This window comes from Lolium rigidum, chromosome 3, assembly GCF_022539505.1.
Source record: "Lolium rigidum isolate FL_2022 chromosome 3, APGP_CSIRO_Lrig_0.1, whole genome shotgun sequence".
NCBI classification, from domain to species: domain Eukaryota; kingdom Viridiplantae; phylum Streptophyta; class Magnoliopsida; order Poales; family Poaceae; genus Lolium; species Lolium rigidum.
The window spans coordinates 9,127,220-9,146,547 of NC_061510.1; the positions used below are offsets into that span (position 1 = coordinate 9,127,220).

General features: G+C 48.9%; 1 protein-coding gene across 1 annotated transcript; it reads right to left on the reverse strand.

Annotated features, from left to right (window-relative positions):
- Positions 1–8,115: 8,115 nt before the first annotated feature.
- On the reverse strand, positions 8,116–9,444 carry LOC124698473 (GATA transcription factor 2-like). The gene is made up of 2 exons (XM_047230957.1): positions 9,061–9,444; positions 8,116–8,832 (listed from the first exon to the last, which is right to left on the reverse strand). The coding sequence occupies exons 1-2, from the start codon at positions 9,442–9,444 to the stop codon at positions 8,116–8,118; spliced, it is 1,101 nt and encodes a 366-aa protein (XP_047086913.1).
- Between the last annotated feature and the right edge of the window lie 9,884 nt (positions 9,445–19,328).

Consider the following 19,328-nt stretch of genomic DNA (forward strand, 5'->3'; position numbering starts at 1 on the left):
TTCTTCAGACAAGTTGTGATGCAGAGCCAGCCGATTCCAACAAAATCGGCTTCCTGTAGCAAAGGATCCTTCGGGGTAAGCTGCCCCCCGAGCTTCAGTCGGGGCGCGAACAGCAGTAAGCCGACCACGTCAGTCATCCTCGGTTTCCAACTCGTAATGCAGCATCAGCCGATTCCAACAAAAATTGGTTCTTTAGAGCGAAGAAATTTCAGGGCGAGCTGCCCCCCGAGCTTTTCAGTCTACTCCTGGCGCCTTGTTCATTAGATCGGCCCCCTTCCTTCGGTAGATCCTTGACCTGATCTGCACGTCCAGGCTGCTCTTGGCATTGTTCTTGAAGAGAGGATCCGAGCCCTTAAACTACTCCATTGAGGAGTTCTTCCATTAAAATCTCCCTTCGTGCTCCATTGACCCTCTGAACGTACCAGTTATTCCTCTTGAGTCGATGGCCATGCATCGGCTTTCATATCCTCAAGTCGATGTCTGCTGCATCGACTGTGCTCAAAAATTTTCGATTTTTTTTTTACGGCCGACTTATGCATCGGCCCCCACACTCCAATACCCATCACCAAAGGATGAGCTACTTCTACTGCATATCCTCGTGTTTTATCCACCTGGGTGCCCCCCCCCCGAGCCGATTCTGTCAAGAGAATTGATGGTGTCGGCTCTGTTGGATAACATGTTGAACCCAGGCAGAATGGATGGAGAGGATAATTTTGGCCGATTGCTGGGATCGGCCACCACGTTGCTTGTTCGATGAAGGTTTTGTAACGTTCCTTCATGGACTTTTTTGGGGCCGATCACAAAGATCAGCCTCGCCACGTTTGTTCATCGACGTTTGCTTTGTTACACGGTCGGGCTCGTGGATAAAACCAGCCTAACCCCGTTCTTTGTCACGTCGATGCGCTCGCGATCGTCCAAATTGATGCTCGAGAGTGGCTCTTGGCCTGATGTCTCCCAAACGTCCATGCCGGCCGTTGAAACTTCGACTGAATCATCTGCGTGGACGACTTCTACTTCATCTCCATCCCACTGTATCAGGCATTGGTGCATCGTGGATGGAATGCAACAGTTGGCGTGGATCCAATCTCTTCCTAGTAGGACAGCGTAGGTACTCTTGCTGTCGATGATAAAGAACGTCGTTGGGACAGTTTTCCTTCCTACGGTCAGATCCACATTCAGAACACCTTGTGCGTCAGATGCTTGGCCGTTGAAATCGCTCAGTGTTACGTTGGTCTTGATCAGATCCGAGCTGGAGCGTCCCAACCGACGTAGCATGGAGTATGGCATAATGTTGACTGCCGCTCCGGTGTCCACCAACATCTTGTTGACAGGCTGCCCATTGATGTATCCTCGCAAGTACAGGGCCTTCAGATGCCGGTAACTTCTTTCTTTCGGCTTCTCAAAGATGACCGGCCGTGGGCCGCGATCTAATTGCGCCACGGGTGCTTCATATAATCTTGGAGCGCTAAACTCCGTTGGAAGAATGAAGACCATATTTGTGCCGGCCGATGTATCATCATCGGCTTTCCTCTCGCTTGGGGCGCCACTCTTTTCTTTGTGGCCGACCTTCTTCGTCCAGGGTTCGCCGAATTTTGGCGGCCAGATCAGGCCGTGCCTTCCTTAGCGTGTGCAGGTATAATCTTTCAGCTTCTTCCAACCCACGCAGACGCTGAACCCTTCGCTTTTGGGAACGGCTGAGCCCATCAGGGCACCACCTGGGCCGATGATATTTGTCTTCTTCATCATCGTCCTCTAGTTCCTCGAGATCTTCCACCCGAGCGGACCCAGCATGCTTGTTCCGAGGCGGGAGAGGCCCTAGACGCTTGAACACGGACACGTTAGCGGCATCCTTCTTCCTTTGCTTGCATTCTGGGCAGTTCTCGATTGTTGGCAATCGGCTCATTCCTGAGTACCAGCAATGTTTGAAGAAAGGACGGTCCCAATGCCTATCCATGTCATCCTGCCCCCTTGACCTTCCTTCAGCGTGGCGATTGTACCCGTCGTCGCTTCTATCATGTTGACGGTACCTCCTGACCTCTGCATCAGACCGACAATTCCTTTTATCATCTACGTCGTAGTGCCGACGTCGGTCGTACTGCTGCTCATATTTGTTGAGGAGGCGCTCGGAGAGTGGACGTTGATACCGCACGCTTCTTATTCCCTCCCCTGTCAGGTACCGCCTGTCATCATCTTGGGGCCGGTCGCGTGGATCGGCCTCCTCTTTGTCCTTGCCACGGGAGTGGTTGCTTTCTGCTTCGTCTTTGCCATGGCGGCTCGCAAGCCCTGCCATGTTGACACCAAAGGAGAACTCTGGCTGGCATATGGAGTGGCTGAGATCCACCATGTTGACGCCAGGCGACGGACGTGAGTCTCTACCGAGCTTGATATCGTGCGGCTGGGTCTTCTCAGAGGAGCCGATGAGTTCGGCTTCGAGGGTTGCCTTGATCTCGTCATGTTTCCTTTTGAGCTCCTCGGGCAGATCCTCGTACTTCAGCGACCTGGTGCGTTCTTCCGGCGGGGCGGACAGGTCCACTCCATCGAGTGCGCCTTCAGGTGTGAAACCCTTCCACCTGACGCCATGGGAGCGGGTTCGGTGGAAGGAGCCGATTAGTTCGGCTTCGAGGGTTGCCTTGATCTCGTCATGCTTCTTCTTGAGTTCATCAGGCAGATCCTCGTACGTGACCGGAGCGTCTTCCGCCATCTCGGATGTAGATGGCGATGTTGCGGATGTCGAAGGTTGTCCCACCGGGCGTGCCAGAATGTGTTGACGTCAGAAACCCCCTGGCGGGCAGAGATGGTCAACACGGTAGAGCCGGGAACAACTAGGGCTGCGGCTGGCCCCAGTCCCTCGGAGCGACGGCCCGCAAAGCCTCCTGGTCGCACGTCCGATGTTTATCACAAGGGCGTGCCACCTGACCTATACCTGGTCAGGAAGGTGTGGATGATGCCTCGCTTAGTTTCCTGCAAGGCACACACGTAAACATTAAATACGAGCCTCGATCGGCTCTCAGGTTATACTGTGAATCGGCTCAAAGAGCCGATCCACCCATGATTCAGACGAGGTGTCCGAATATATGGTGGTCCTGCTTGATCAAGATAAAGCTGATTAGATCTACAACGATTTGGGGTTTTCACCGCATAATCGGATCATCCTACTCACGATTGGGCCTCGCGCTCGCGCACGGTGACCGTAAGCCGATCCTAGACAGGGCCTAAAAACCAACACGAGGTTGATCCCCGGAACATCCTTTCTAGGGCTAGCAAACGCCACCCTACACGCCGCTGGATCCTCCAACCCTTTGTAAGGCCTAACTATTGCGGATGTTAAACTAATCCTTGATGAAACAAGGAGCAACCGTAACGGATCAGATCTACTAAACTATGATCAAGCGGGGTGCCGCCCCTACACCTAAGATAGGTGTAAGGGCGGCTAGACATGCAAGGGTTGCACTACGAAAGCACGTAATATGAAGAACAATGCTAACCCTAACATGTCTAAGATAACTACGTTGCTCGCCATCAAAAAGGCTTCGATACGAGCAACGCATGAACAACGTGGGCAGGCTTGTGTTGCCTAGATCGCAAGATGCGATCTAGGCAGCATGGTGCTTACCGGTAGAAACCCTCGAGACGAAGGAGTTGGCGATGCGCCGAGATTTGTTTGTGGTTGAACGTTGGTTGTTGTTTATTCCATAAACCCTAGATACATATTTATAGTCCAGCGGACTTTCTAATGTGGGCGTGCACTAAACCGTGCACGAGATAAACTCTAACTTTTAATCTAGATACAATCTATCGTAATTAAAGATACACGGGCAATCTAGCCCAAATTCTTCGTGCAAGGCCGCTTCAGAGATCTTCCACATGTAATCTTCCAAGCCCATCTTGATCGCGGCCCATCTCCCGATTTAGCCAAAATCTGGTGATAACAGAAGTGTTGTGTTCCAAAAACCTGGGAAGTGTGATGTTGTTGGTGCAATTCGGAGCTGACTCCAGACTGCAGCCGAGTATGGGCAGTTAAAAAAGAGATGTGCTCGATCCTCCACCTGTGCCTGGCATCTGGGGCATATTGCTGAATCGATGATGTTCTTGTGCAGAAGGTTGGCCCTAGTGTTGAGTCTGTTTAGGTGTAGAAGCCATCCAAATACCTTCACCTTTCTTGTAACTCTGGACGTCCAAATTGGTGTGACGCCTGGATCTTCAACCTGGGACTGGATGTGGAGGTATGCTCCTTTGGTGGAGAAGGGAGATCCATCCAGCAATGATCTACTGTCATGTGCGTCCGTCAGCCGAATATCCTGCAACAGATTAGAGAGAGAGACAAGTTGCTCTGACGCGGCATTAGTTAGTCTACACTGCAGGCTGTTAGATATTCCATTTTGCATAATATCACATATGAAGGCATGGGGTGTGGTGTGGTGGGAGTATAGAGATGGGAAAGCAGTGGCTAGGGGTTCTAGTGGCTAGGGGTTCTGGGAGTAGCCATGTGTCTTGCCAAAAGAAAATAGATTTTCCATTTTGGACCGAGCAAGTAGTGATCTGTAGTAGCATGTGTATGTGTTTTTCTATGATTCTACTGAGGTATGAGTGGTTGGAGGCTGTATATGGATTGGGTGACTGAGATAGGATCCATTGTTTCCAAGGTAGGTTTTCTGCATGCAAGAATTTACAGCAAAATTTCAGAAGAAGGCAAATGTTCTGTGCACTTAAATTTTTGGCGCCAAGACCACCTCGGTTAGTCGGAATACAAAGTCTATCCCACGCAACTAAACACTAATCACCCGTGCACGTTTCCTTGGCGGCCCAGAAGAAAGCTCTCCGGCGAGCGTCGATTTCTTTTATAACGGAGATGGGTATGAGAAAGGAGGACATGAAGTACGTGGGCAACGAATCGAGAACTGCTGATAGGAGAACTAGTCTGCCACCTTTGGTGAGGAGGGTGGCGCACCAACCAGCTAGGTATCTATCGCAGCTGTCTATGATAGGTTGAAAGGCAGACACAGGGAGTTTGCTAGAAGAGAGGGGCAGACCTAGGTAGGTTTGTGGGAAGGTAGAGATGGAGGTGCCAAGGGTGTTGGCTGCGACGGTAGCGGTATTGTTATCCACATTCATGGGAACTAGGGTTGTCTTATGGAAGTTTATGGAGAGGCCTGTGGCCTTTGCAAAATTATCTAGGATTATTTTCAGATTTTGTGCCGCCTGCGGTGTTGCTCGTAAGATGATTAGCGTGTCATCGGCATATTGGAGTACCGGGCATGGGATGTTGTCGGATAGTGGGTGTGCTAGTAAGCCGTCGCGACATGCGTTTGAGATCAACTTCTGCAGTAGGTATGCTACTGTGATGAATAGGTATGGTGAGAGAGGGTCGCCCTGCCTTAGCCCTTGTTTACAGTTGATCCAATTACCTGGCACTCTGTTTAGTAGGACGGCAGTTTGGCCAGTGGCGAGGAGTTTGTGTATCCAGGCGCAGAATTTGGGCGGGAAGCCTCTATGTTGAAGGATTTGGAGAAGGGAGTCCCGGTTGACTAAGTCGAAAGCCTTTCTGAAGTCTAGTTTGATGACAAGAGCGGGGGCGTTTCTTTTGTGACAGCAGTTTAAGATGTCAGCTGCGAAAACAAAATTTTCAGTGATGCATCTTCCGCGGATGAAGCCTGTTTGGTTAGGGTCAACGATAAGTGGGATTATTTTTTGCAGTATGTTTGTTAGGGTTTTGCCAGTTGCTTTGAGCGGGCAATTTTGTAGGGAGATTGGTCTGAAGGCGTTAGGTGTTCTAGCGTTGTCGTCCTTTGGGATAAGGACCATGAAAGCACGGTTAAGACCATCAAGATCTAGATGTCCATCGTGTAAATGGTTGAAGAGTTTTAGAATTGCTGGTTTGACAGAGGACCAGAATTTACGATAGAACCCTGGCCCGAAGCCGTCAGGTCCCGAGGATGCGGAAGTGTTCATTCCTAAAAAGGCTTCCGAGATTTCTTGTGGAGTGAAATGATCGTCTAGGTGGCGTAGGTGATGGTCGATAGGCTGGTAGATGTCATGGAGGTCAAAATCCCACGTTGTTTGCGAGGTTGTACCCAGGAGATTGGTATAGTATGAGGTTAGGATTGCCTCTTTTTGCGAGTGGTTAGAGAAGACAACCCCATTGTGTTCGATTGTGGAAATTTTGTTGGTCCTAAGCCTGTTGGAGGCGCATATGGGGAAATATTTAGTGTTTTCATCGCCGTCGATCGCGAATTTAATCTTTGATCTCGTTTTCCAGTGGTCAACCCTTGTTCTGATCGCGAATTTAGTGTTTTCACATATTGTTGTTGCGCACATCGACCTAACATGTCGTTCGTGTACCAAATGAAAGTAAAGTAAAGTTCACAATTTCTTAGATGTGGTATTCCAGTTAATTCTTCACGAAATGAGGTAATATGTGTCACAAATGCATAGTTGACGAATCAAAACTAGAGTTCATTGTTTCATAAAGTTGTTAGTGACTCAATCATCGCAATACAGGAACACGACTATAAAGAGTTCACGCATTCCTTCTTTAAATCCATATGCGCACAAGCCAATAAGTATTCATGCGACACACAAAAATTAAACCAATGTTGGACTACACTACAAAAGAGATGTTCTCATTGCTCATAAAACATGTTCCACATAGATGTCATATAGACATATAGTTAGTGCAACCTAAACACTAACAGAACACAAATGTACAACGGCAATACATATATTTTTGTAGTTGAAAAAAAGATTGATGATCGAGAACAAAAAATAATGATCTAAATAGAAGAAAGTATTAATATTTTTTTACTTTGAACATTGAACGATAAGATCCACAAAAGCTTCATTTCTTTCTTAGTGGAGTATATTTGTTTCTCGAGCCCTCAACATACACCGTGGGCCGTATCATGTGAGGATGGCAGCAAGTCGATACTCTATCCTTGCTCCACCCATCATGGCATTATCTATTTTAGGGTAGTCAATCTAGCCATTCTACAATAGTGAAATTACGACATCCATTTCTCCCACTGTGTTTCTTTGTGCATGTCACCACATCGGTGCCTTCGATTCATTTTATGTGTCGATGAGATAGATAGATAGATAGATAGATAGATAGATAGATAGATAGATAGATAGATAGATAGATAGATAGATAGATAGATAGATAGATAGATAGATAGATAGATAGATAGATAGATAGACAGATAGATAGAGAGAAGATGACCTGGGAAACCGAAATGTGCATTTCATAATTAAATTTGCTTCACCTAGATTTTGGTATGTCTGTTTGTATTTTGACGATGTGTTGATTTTTCGCACTCCCACATGTATCTTAATGCGGAGAGATGGAGACCTCGAAGGATGATTCAGACAGGCGAAGATACGAGAGGACTTAAATTTAGTAAAAACAAAGTTTTTTTTTTCACGAAACACAGTACAATCAAAGATGCTCATACATACGCGCACACACTCCATCTTGATAACTGTAACTAAAAGATTAACCTGGTCGTGGAAGGATAAAAACAAAAGTGATACTCCAGAAAATAACCAAGGCAGGCAGGCATGATAGGTGAGGCCGGGGAGAGGGGACCTATCACGTGAGGGGAACATAACAATGTTCCCGGCCTGACAAATTAAAGCTGCAGCGCACCAACGAACCAAATCACGTGCTGACGCAGCACCCTCCTCGCCTCGTCCCTTTCCTCCCCTCCCCGTTAAAAAGTTCTTTGACCTAGCTAGCTACCATCATGACGTACTTCTTACCTCACTGCCACTGCTACTGAATTATCTGCACTTGCACTCATCACTATCCATCACACTTCTACAGAGCCACACTCAGTAGCTAGCTAGCTATGTTACTGAAGCTCAAATCAATAGATGAAACTTCCGATTATTTCCGAATTTTTCAACAGATGTCATTGTTTATTTCGGACAAAAAAAGAGAGATCCATATGAACTAGAGGAAGCAACAAAATAGTACATGGAAAAAAAAGGAATTGGGAAAAGAAAGAGGCAAGGAAAGGAATTTGCATGCAAAATTAAGCAGATCGATCGAGCTAATTTTCGCGGGCGCGCGCCTATCTCGGATCCACCAAAGATCCAAGCTTTGGCGCGCGGGTCAACTCAACACACGCCGTAGTCGCGGAACATGTGCTCGGCCGCGCCGCCTCCGCCGTTCTGCCCCGACGACGCCGACACGATGCCACCGCCGCCGCGGATGTGGACGAGCTCGTTCTGGCGGCGCAGCTCCATGACCTTGCGGTGGGAGTTGGAGTGCTGCGTGAGCACGAAGGTGGGGCTCGCCGCGGGGCGGTACTCCGGCACCAGCCGCCCGGACTTGTACCGCACCCCGCACGCGTTGCACAGCGTCTTGGGCCCCAGCGGCCCCGTGCGCCACTGCGGGGTCTTGTCGGACGCGCAGTGGGTGCACCGCCGCACGCCGCCGTCCTCTCCAACATTGGCATTCTCCCTCCCTCCCACTTCGACGGTCAGGCCGCTCTTCTTCATGCCTCCGCCGCCGCCGCCTAACGAACGCGCCGGCTTGGAGGACGACAGGTCGGATGAGGAGGACGAGGAGGACGGCGAGATCGTCTGGCGCGGCGCGAGGGCGTGCCACGCGGCCGCCGCCGCGGAGGCCGCACGGGACCGCTTGCTCCGTGCCCCGCGGGCGCCAGGCGCTGCCGACGCGGAATTATCCTGCCCCGCTGCAGGCTGCCGCCCCCCTCCGTTCCTCGCGGCGGCCGCCATCGCCGCCTGCATGGCCGGCGGGTAGTTGGGGATGTCAGGGTAGGAGTCATCGACGAAATTGGACAGCCACTCCAGCTCCGCAGCTTCCTCAGTCTGCACACACACACAACGAGTTAAATTCTCGTAACTTGTTCAAATGTTTAACTGGAAGGAAAAAAAAAGGCAAGCTAGATCTCATGAACAGCCGCTGAATTCTCATCTTTTCGTCAGAAGTTAAGATCGGGTAACAGTAATACACGAACGACCGCAGAATAACCTAATCAACTGCCGGTGTAGTACGTGGTACGTAGTTAAAATGATGCATGATGATATGATGCTTACCGGGACAGGCAGGTAAAACTCGTCGGCGTAGGAGGAGAGGTTGAATGAAGACGCTGGAGCGGTAGCAGGCGGGGTCGGCGGCGCCTCGCTCTTCACGTGGTAGTGGCTGCCGCCATTGCCATTGCCGGCGGCGCCGGGGAAGAAGTCGTGCGCGCCGAGGTGGGAGGAGAGGTCGAGCATCTCGTCGACGCGCATGTGGTCCTCGCCACCGGCGGGCGCGGAGGGCGCGCCGTAGAAGTGGTAGTGGTGCGGCTGGGAATGCGAGTGGGAGAAGGCGGCGTGGTGGTGGTGGTTCATTTGCGAGGAGGCGGGTGGCGGCGCGTGGTGGTAGTGTGTCCCCATGCCGAGCTCCATGCCCAAGGCTGCTTCCCACTCGGCTGCCATGCTGCTGCTAGCTTAATTATAGAACTGAGGAAGTGCAGTGCAGCTTGTGAGTGGCTGGAAGGAAATCTAAGTATGGAGCAGAGCTTGCAGTAATGGCGAAGTAGTACTGGACGGACTGAGCTGAGCTGAGCTGAGCTAGGTCGTAGTGGCAGTGCGTGAGGAGGAGTGTGCTGTAGCTCCTGGGTAGCTGCCGGCACAAGCAAAGCTCTGAGGAGCTGCAATCGCGCACCAGTAACAAGAAAGCCGCCGAAGCAAAACCATTAATATAGGAGAGGGAGCTGGGGGCAGGGTGAGAAGTGAAGTGAGAGGTGAGAGACGACGATGGATGACGAGCACATGAAAGTGAACTGAGCGAGCTAGCTGGTAAATTATGAGCTCAGCTCGGCAGAGGTAGTAGCGTAGTAGGCAGCTGCAGCAAGGTTGAGTGAGGTGCAACCTATCAGAGGAGCGTAGGACCCATGCACTGCACTGCCCGTACTCTGTACTCATACTCACTCACTCATATGGTGCATGGCCCACACGTACAGGCCATGGCCACTCACAGCACGTCACACAATCATTGTGGATTTTGTTAGTTACTTTCACCATCGATCGTCGACCCGCTGTATGTATAGTTTAACCTTCCTCCTCCTGCAGCTAAGCAGGCAGGCAGCTCCGTTTACTTACTTGTTCACCTTATCATCGTGGTGTACATGGTGGGGCACCTGGTTGCGCAGTTGCAGGACACTGTGACAAGCTGTAGTTTGTCAGGCACCGGCCAGCGTCTTACTAAGTCCTGGGTCCACGCGCGCCCCTTCACCACCATAGATAACGGTCTTTTCTCCCATTAACATTGTCCACACCCCAGCAAATTTTCTAGCCACATAATTTGCCGACAATGTTACGGAGGAGAACCACCGTAAGACTATCCACAAATATCAATGAGTGGTGTCAACCTTGGGTGTACTGCGATCTTCGAACAAGGCCCCGGTACATTCTGACTAAACATTGACGATCAAAATTTTACGCCGAAATTTTGTGCAAAAGAATTTACATTTGCGGTCAAAGGAGCACGCATCTCTTGTAGTGAACGATAACAAGTAGTACCGTGAGATCATCTTGCTATATATTGTACTAAACGGTAAGAAGTACACGACTATTCAATCATCTACCTATAGTTGACAGCGTTGCCGCCACATATCATATATGCCCAATTTGGATGTTGAGATGATTTGATGACACCTTATCTCATTTGCGATTCCAATTATGCAATTAATGATTCGATGCACTAAAAGAGAGCAAGGAAATAACTATTTTTGGTTCCATCGAGCCATTTCTAGGGAAAATATATTTGCATACATTGAGGTACACAATTTTCTATCTTGTTTCAATTACCATCACCTACATTGGTTACTAACATTCATAACATTTGATTGATATTGCTAGAGTTGTTTGGATATAAGAATTTATTCTTGTCAACTATAATTATTGTAAGTTGAAGTAACAAATATATTATCGTAAAAAATGAAGAATCAAATCCTTACCTAGGGTATCTCACAAAAACAAAATTGCCACAGAGGGTGTGCCAATGTCAAAGATGGATTAACGCGTTGTTGACTCTTGCATACGTCTTTTAACGTGCATTGCCCATAGTCAACCCAGTCATTGTGCATCTTGTGTCTCCAACTTCAAGATGGAGTAGAGTTTGGGTTGGCACTCATATACTATAGGAGGCATTGAATCCTTGGTTTGGGGACCTCGCTAGGGCAAACATGTTAATTAAGGCAGTAAATAGCGCACAATTGTGGCTAGGTTAACAAGATGGTGCCTCTTTTATTTATTTTTCACGAAAAAAACACAAGGGTCCATCTATCACTCTTTTTTTTCCCTTGAAATGAGAAAGCGACATCGTCTACATAAATGGATGCATACAACCTTTATTTAGATTGAGACATAGCATTCAAATGACTTCACCCGAATTTATTTTTGTGTGTGTTGTGGTAGGCGTGATCTACCATCGTACAACCCAAAAATTCTCAATTGCAATCATGGTGCAATGTGAAAAAATCAGTTTAATATAAAAACTGCAACCATTCCGTGGACGAAAAAATCCAGTTACAACCATGATGCAGCTAACTCCATGTGTTGAAAATCCACGGGCACGAGAGCAAAGGTGGTTTCTCTTTGGCATGGAGTTGGAGAATACAGTGAGAGCTCAAAGTGGCGAGAACTAGAAAAAAAATGTATATGGTGAGAGTGATCGACGGACGGAGGAATCGAGAAGGTAGCTCGGGTGGGGAGACAGGAGGTCGGGGGGCATGCATGCATGCACGCACGGAGCAGAAGGAGCGGGCATCGAATCACGTGAGGCCGGCCAGGATCCCGAGGCGGGGTGGGGAGAATCGTCGGGGCAGGCACGTGCTGCCTCGTGCTTGCCTTGGCCCCATGCACGTGACGCCACTGACGTCCTCCTCTTTATTAGTTACTCCTCCTCCTTGATCCTTGTTCATACTCTATGCACCTAGCTAGCTAACCATCATCCATCCATGATCGAGCTAGCACCAGTAGTAGAGAGCAAACTAACCCAATTGGTCGTTTGTTTCGTGGACGGCGACGTGATGTGATCGCGAGCTGATTCGTTCGTTAAACAAAACCCTGCTGCTGAATAATTTATATGTGCAGGAGTACAGTAATACAACGGGTAGTACTCATCCCGTTTCATATTAGTTGTAGCTAGTTTTAATGTATTTAGACTAAAGTTATACCCGGCTATAGTTTAGCTATACGCTGTCGTGAGGCCTTCCACTATGGTTAGGCTCTTTGTAGGCTAAAGCAGGAATTTTTTTCGATAAAGGGAATATATTAATATCAAGAAGATACCAAATACACCCAGCCTCTGCAACAACGCACCACCCTAATGGCACTACGGATGCACACAGCCAAAAACAAGAAAAGAAAACTAAAAAAGAAAAGTCCCGCTACAGTATCTCGGGCCTAACAACAGCAATACATCCACCGCCAAGACAACACCTGAATTACGAGACTAGTCCCCGCTCTCAAAACAAATGCCTCCACCAAGGACATTGCCGAGGCACAACCAATTAAGGCCGGACCTTGGGTTTTCACCCTGAAAGGTAGGACTCTGCACTTCACCTGTGTTGTCGCCCCCACTTTCATACCGCTGCTGTGAAGCCCGGAACACCAAGCAAGTCCCTCAACATCGCAAAGACTTGAACCTCCCTTAGCTAGTACTCCCCTCCGGTCTTCATGAAATTCTCTTCTTCCGACTTTCATCATGGATCCATAGTCACTTGATGTCAATCAAAGAAAAAGAGCTTCGCGCCGCTCCCTCCAGAACCAATCGGTCGGAATAAAAACATGGGTGCGCACGACCGAATACCTCCGATCCAACAAACACCAGGCAAAAGCATTGTTACATTCATCGGTGGAGCCTTCCGGAACTCAACACTCTGGCCAGATCACGAGTCCAAGCCTCCGGTAGGTCCTCCTCTTCACGCAATAGAGGCCCTAGGACCGCCGCCTTTATTCAGGTCGGACCCCCACGTCGGCGACCATCCTGGGCTGGCCACTCCAACCCTCCACCGGCGACACCATCGCCGGCTTCCAAGCTCCTCCATCTCGCCGCCGGAACGAGAAGGTTAGCGATAGTTGCTTGACGATGCCTTCAACAAGAAAACGGCGCAGACGCCGCCATCGCCCGCCATGACCGGAGTCGGCACGGTTTTCACCGGCTACTATGCCTCCCCGTCTCGCTGCCGGCGCTGAAAGTGGGATGAAAAATCCAACACAGCCCGACTGGCCGGCCGCCTTCGGTGGATGAAGTCGGCCACCACCACCATGCCGGGCCGAAGACCCGGACGTCCTCAAGCCGCGAAGAAGACCCGGCGAAGCCTCCTCGTGCCATTGACGAGACGTAGCCGCGATGGATCGCGATCCGAACCTCCGGCCCGGATCCAACCACACCGCGGCCAACATCCGCCGCCGGCTGCCGGAGATCCGCCGGCCACCGCCATCCCGCTGCGTTCAGTCAACGGAGGAGGAGGGTGTAGGCCGCCGCCCCCACACGCTCCCGCAGCCCGCGCTGCGCTCTGCCGACGGAGGACCGAGCCGCCGCCGCCTCACCACAGGGGCTTTGCCCGCGGCGTCCTCGGCGACGGCGGCGGAGGAGGGGGAGCCTGTAGGGGAGGGGAGGGGGCGGAGTGGAGGGGGACTCCCCGGGGACGGCGGGCGGCGCCGCCGCCTCGGGGGAGAGGTTAGGTCGGGGGAGAGGTTAGGTCAGGCTCACAGCCCTGTTATGTATGTACATGTGTGTTGCTTTAGCTCAGGCTAAAGCAGGAATAGCCGCGAATATCTTTGTTAGACTGATTTAGCCACAATTTTCCAGCGGACTCATTTCTTGAGTAAATATTTGAATGGGATTTGTCTGGGCAACGAAAGAAAGTCAGGGCCCCTTTCTCTCTTATTGAATTAACTAGTTCATTTTCTCTTTATTTTTTTCTATTTTTTATTTGATTTAGCATTATTGAACAAGAAAAAAAAAATGTCAACGAATTATCTTTTTATTATGTGATAATTACGAGAACCAATCCTACTACTTCTCGTCCCGGAGTTTCCACAATTGAAGAAAAAAGTATCTTAGTGGCTAAGCTTCCTCCTCAGCGGACCAAAATTTTGGACCCAATTTTTCATGAGCGGCCTTATTTCTCACCTAAAATCAATCACTCGGCTAACCCTATGTCCAAAATCCCCACATTTCCCATCTCCCTTATGTTGTTGCTAGTTTATGTTGTAATATGTGGACAGAACTATGTCCAAAACTTTTGGTTATTCATATCTCTTAGGTGACTATGTTAATATGTTATGCATCAATAAATTATTGATATATATATATACATGAATATATGCTGCCTAAATTTTGGATCATTTTTTTTGCCAAAACCGCTATATAGACTTGGCCCAACTATAGGATTTCATACTTCTGAAATTGCCGCGGCTAAATAAAATAGCCCACTATTTTAAACTTTGATCTCGACACCTTTTGTGTATAGATAGTCCCTCCATCCATAATTAGGTACCATGCATTCTCGGTTTAGTTAAAGTCAAATTTGGTAAAGTTTGACCGACCAACCGTATAGGAAAAACTATCAACATTCACACTAGAAAATAGATATTGTTTGTAACATGATAAACATATTTTCTATTATATGCGTATGGCACTATAGATGTTGATATTTTTCGGTTATTTTTTTTCGATAAAGGATGTTTTATTACTTTGATAAGCAATTACATTCAGCCTCTGCATAACCAGGATGCAGGCAGCTGTTTCAACAGTCCAGAACGAGCATTAAAAGAAAAAAGGCGAAACACATATCGAGACAATAAACTATATAACGCCTAAGGCAAGTGTGGAGCTTCAATCCCTAGACTATGCTGCCACCCAAGTCGGGAAAAAGTATCCCTCGCCGTAGCCTCCAACCGTGTACAGACCTCCGTAAATAGGTCTTGGTTCTCCGCCCGCTGAAGAGGTAACCATGAACGGAGAATACCTGTACATCTGTAGATGACCCGCAACAAAGAACAGCTTTTATCGTTAAAAATCTTGTCATTTCTACATAGCCATAGCGCCCGGATAATCGCAAGCGCCCCCACCCTAAGAAGCAACTTAAACCTTGCATCAACACCATGAAGCCAATTGCCAAAGACATTTGCCACACTAGTCGGGGATACGGGGTAGACGCTACTTGGATGATCGACCATATAGATTTCGCAAAACTACACTGGAAGAAAAGGTGTTTGATGGTTTCGTCGTGATGACGTGAAAACACACCGTGTATTTCCGTGCTAATTCCGCTTAACAAGATTATCTTTAGTAAGAATAACTCCTCGACGAAGGTACCATCCAAAAATCTTGATTTTTAATGGTTTCTTCATCTTCCAAATTTTCTTATTGTTATCAACTGGTAAATCGGAATGGAGGATTGCATTGTATAAAGATTTAACTGAGAAAGAACCATCTACATGAAGATTCCATCTAAATTCATCCGGTTCATGGGATAATTGAATATCACCCAACCGTTGAACTAGAGTATTCCATGCTGTTAGCCTTTGTCCAAGTAAAACCCGTCTGAACGTCACATTCGGAGGTGAGGTAGCCATGACGGTTATATATTTGATATATTTGACTTTAACTAAACCTACAATGTATGATAATTACGGACAGAAGAATACATCTAAATCTGCGGCAACTAATATAGAATGGAGAGAAGAGGGGTATACTTTAAGGCGAAGAAGAATGGTAGAGACCAGAATTGCCAGCGAAGATATAACATGCGCCCCTGCTTTCCCGGCGATATATATAACGGAACCTGCAGCAGCACCGGCAGCTGCTTTCGTCGTCCTAGAGCGAGAGAGCTCTGACACAAGCACACCTCCCTTGCCGGAGCGCGCCCGCGTGGTGGGGTGGGTCGTCGTGCCAGTTGGAACCTATCTCATATATCGACCATGTAGCTTCTTCCTTGTTGTAGTAGTAGTATTGCTAGCTCAATTATGCTGCTTGCCGGGCCTAGCTCCATACATGCATTATTATCAGCCGTCTTACAGTAAGTACGTACATCGATAATGTAGTAGCCACTGGCATTTTGCTGTGTTACGGCTGGCCGGCATATGCAGTTACAGCCATCGATGTACCAGCACACACTAATATATATACTATCTATATATCTATATGTACCTAGGTAAATGAAACAGGCAAGGGAATGAAGGGTTGACGTCAAGGCAACGTGGAGTGTCGGTGAACGCCTTTGCATTGCATGGGGACTATCTTCCCTCCCCGTTTACTTTCGTCTCCCATCTTCTGCTGCCTGCTGCCTGCTACTACATGCATCGATACTAGTTTCTTCACCGTTAGCTAGAGTCGAGTGCCCATATGTTTGTTTATTATGGTGCAGTGCAGACATATATATCCATCCGTCGACCCCTGTGCACACACCGGCCGTCTTCCATTCTTGGAGTACAATATATGTAAGTAAGTAAGTATGTATGTATGTGTGGCCGTCTTCTATTGTTCGAGTATATATGTATATACCGAAGTAAATTGTAACTCCGTATATCAGACTACAAGAGGAGCCTCCCCTGGTCGCGGGGGCGGGGGGGGGGGGACCCTGGTCGCCGAGCAGGGCCCCCGTTCATCCCACCCCTCCTTGCCGCCGTCGGGGCGCGCTGACAGGAAAAGTCCAGTCGGCGGTGGGGCTCTCTCTCCCCACGCTCGGTGGTGGTACGCGGATTGACGACATCGAGTGGAGGCAGCATGCTGTCATGGGGACCTGGAGCGGTGGCGGGCGTTGGCGACGGAGGTCGCGGGCGTGGAAGGCTTCATGGTGGTGGTCTGTGGCGGTGGCCTGATTTGGCTCAGCCTAGATCTGGTTCTCGGCGACCGGCGTGGTCTTTCTCCGGTGCGGTGGCTCTGACCGGCGTGGTGAACCACGGCTGGCGACAGATGTGGCGGTGGCATCTCGCGGCGCCTCTAGCCGTTGGTGGTGATGGGAAGGCTTGTGGCACCACTAGGAAAATAACTATAGGTTGATTCCTTAGCCATGGCGCATTGAAAAATTGATACCTGCGGCGCCACCATAAACCGGTGCATCACGGGTACCAACTTATCCATAGCACACAGTAAAAAGTGGTGCACCAAGAGTATATTTGGACATGGCTGCCAAGGGTAGACCAAAATACCCGTGGTGCACCCCATACTGGTGCGCCACGGGTATACCCTGGAGCGCCACGGGTATGTTGGCCAACCCCCTTTCCTCACCCCTCCACGTGGGTCACCATCGCCTTTTCATTTTTGAAAAAAATGATAAAAATTTCAAATTTTAAAATCATTTGAGATATTGTTATCTTACATAATTTAATTGTTAGAAAAAATAACAACCATGAAGTTCTACATAATTTGAAAGAAAAAACTTTATGTTTTGGTAAAATGGATCTAGATTTTGCATACGAAATCGCATCGAAATTATTTTCTATGCAAATGCATCTACACACAAAGTTACATCTGAATTCCACCGGCTACGGTTGTTTGCATTTTTTCTAGAATCCCCAAATTCCAAAGGGAAACTAGAGTTTTCATAGGTTCTAGATTTCGCTACAAATGTTTTGCGAAAGGGTCTCACTTGCCCGTTGGGCACCAGTATGGGTGCGCGACGGGTATTTCCAGCCCAATCCCACCAGGTGGACAAACCCTAACCTACCAGCCACCCCCTTGGCCCTTTTGCACTCACACCCGCGCCATCGTTTTTCTAAATGCGATTGGGTCTCATCATAGTACATGTCACCCCCTCAGCCTACTTGTCGCTCTCCAGCGTCGAGCACTAGCTCGTCTCTTCCTTCGGTTCGGTCAACCCAGAGACGCCGCGATCGCACTCGTCACTCCTCCCGGCGCTCACTTCTACTACCACACGGAGCCTCCGTCTCTTTGCATCACATGTGACTTTGCCCTGAGCTCCCCCGTCTATGCTCGCTCACAACGCATGCGTCGACGGCAACACATTTGTGCCACCTCACCCTCGCCGGCTCGAGGGCAAGCCTCGTCGAGTTCCGCTGCCACATTTCTTCCTGCGCGACAACGGTGCCTCCACGCGCCCTGCCCCAACCTGGTGACCTCCACCTCCACGCACTCGAGGTCGACCTCTAGCGCCTCCGCCTCTTCCTGCGCGTGTGCGGCCGCCCCTCCAGGCCGGCAGGAACATCCACGACGCGGAGCCGCCGCAAAGAGAACGTATTTTAATAAAAAATCGCCAAAAAATCACAGTAAATAATTTCTGAAAATATACCCATGATAGCGAAAATAGGTATGGCACGGATAGCTATTTTTATAATAGTGTGGGTGGCGGCCAGATCTTGGGTTGAGGACATAGACCTAGGCCTGGTGGGCCTGGCTGGGATCTTCTTGATATGAGGGTGGTATGTGGGTGCAGATTGTTGCACTCAGTGTAGGACACCCTCCGCCACCATGCCCCCATTGTTGTCTGCGTCCGAGCTCCATCTGGCCAGGCAGCTTTGGTTCGTATGTGTCGGAGCCCTATGAATTTGTAAGGGGCTTCCGGCAGTTTGGCGATGCGATGGATGACATCTTGGATGGCTTTCTAGCATGCTTTGTTCTGCCATCGTGGTTATTCACTTATTTAGAATTGAGGGATATAGCCATTGCGGACCGATAAGCCATTTGAAATCTTCAAAAATTTGTCACGTCATTAAGACTTACCTACTTCTTGGTCAGAAGGAAGTAGCACTAGGGGTATACGTTATCTAGCAAAGTAGATGTATGCTATGCTATATGCATGAGTAGTAAACTACTACTCCGTATATGATTGTCAAAAGTCGGAACCCTTGCAAAAACATTGATTTAGTACAAGTGGCGAAACACCAAGACATATCATGCATACATACATAACTCAATCGCACTGTGGCGTTAAGGAAGAGAGCTAGTCCAAGGACGACACGAGGAGGACTAATTAGCAAGATATATGAGTTGAAGTTAAACCATAATGCATGTTCGGAGAGTCGGCACAGCACAACATTCGTACTTAGGCGACGCACCCGATGGCAACAAAATTACTTGAGCCGGTTTAGCTCTGCCTCGATCTGGATACATATATATACTTGCACCGTACTACGTACCATTAAGCTAGCTAGCTCCTGTGAGTAGAGAGAGTATATGCTGTGGAGCTGAGCAGGAAGCTTCCTGCTGCTGCCTGCAGTGATTAGTTAACTAGTAATCTTGTTTGTACTGCGATTACTAGTGACAGTAGGTAATTAGAGGGAGGACCTAGAGTGGTATATGGGTGGAGTTAACTGGTGTGTGGGGTTGTGTTCTGACAGGGGCT

Excerpts from the sequence above, each read along its gene's own strand:
- LOC124698473 (XM_047230957.1), bottom strand. The coding sequence starts at position 9,444 with ATGGCAGCCGAGTGGGAAGCAGCCTTGGGCATGGAGCTCGGCATGGGG. Across the intron at positions 8,833-9,060 it reads AGTTTTACCTGCCTGTCCCG|ACTGAGGAAGCTGCGGAGCT; the intron begins GTAAGCATCATA and ends GTGTGTGTGCAG.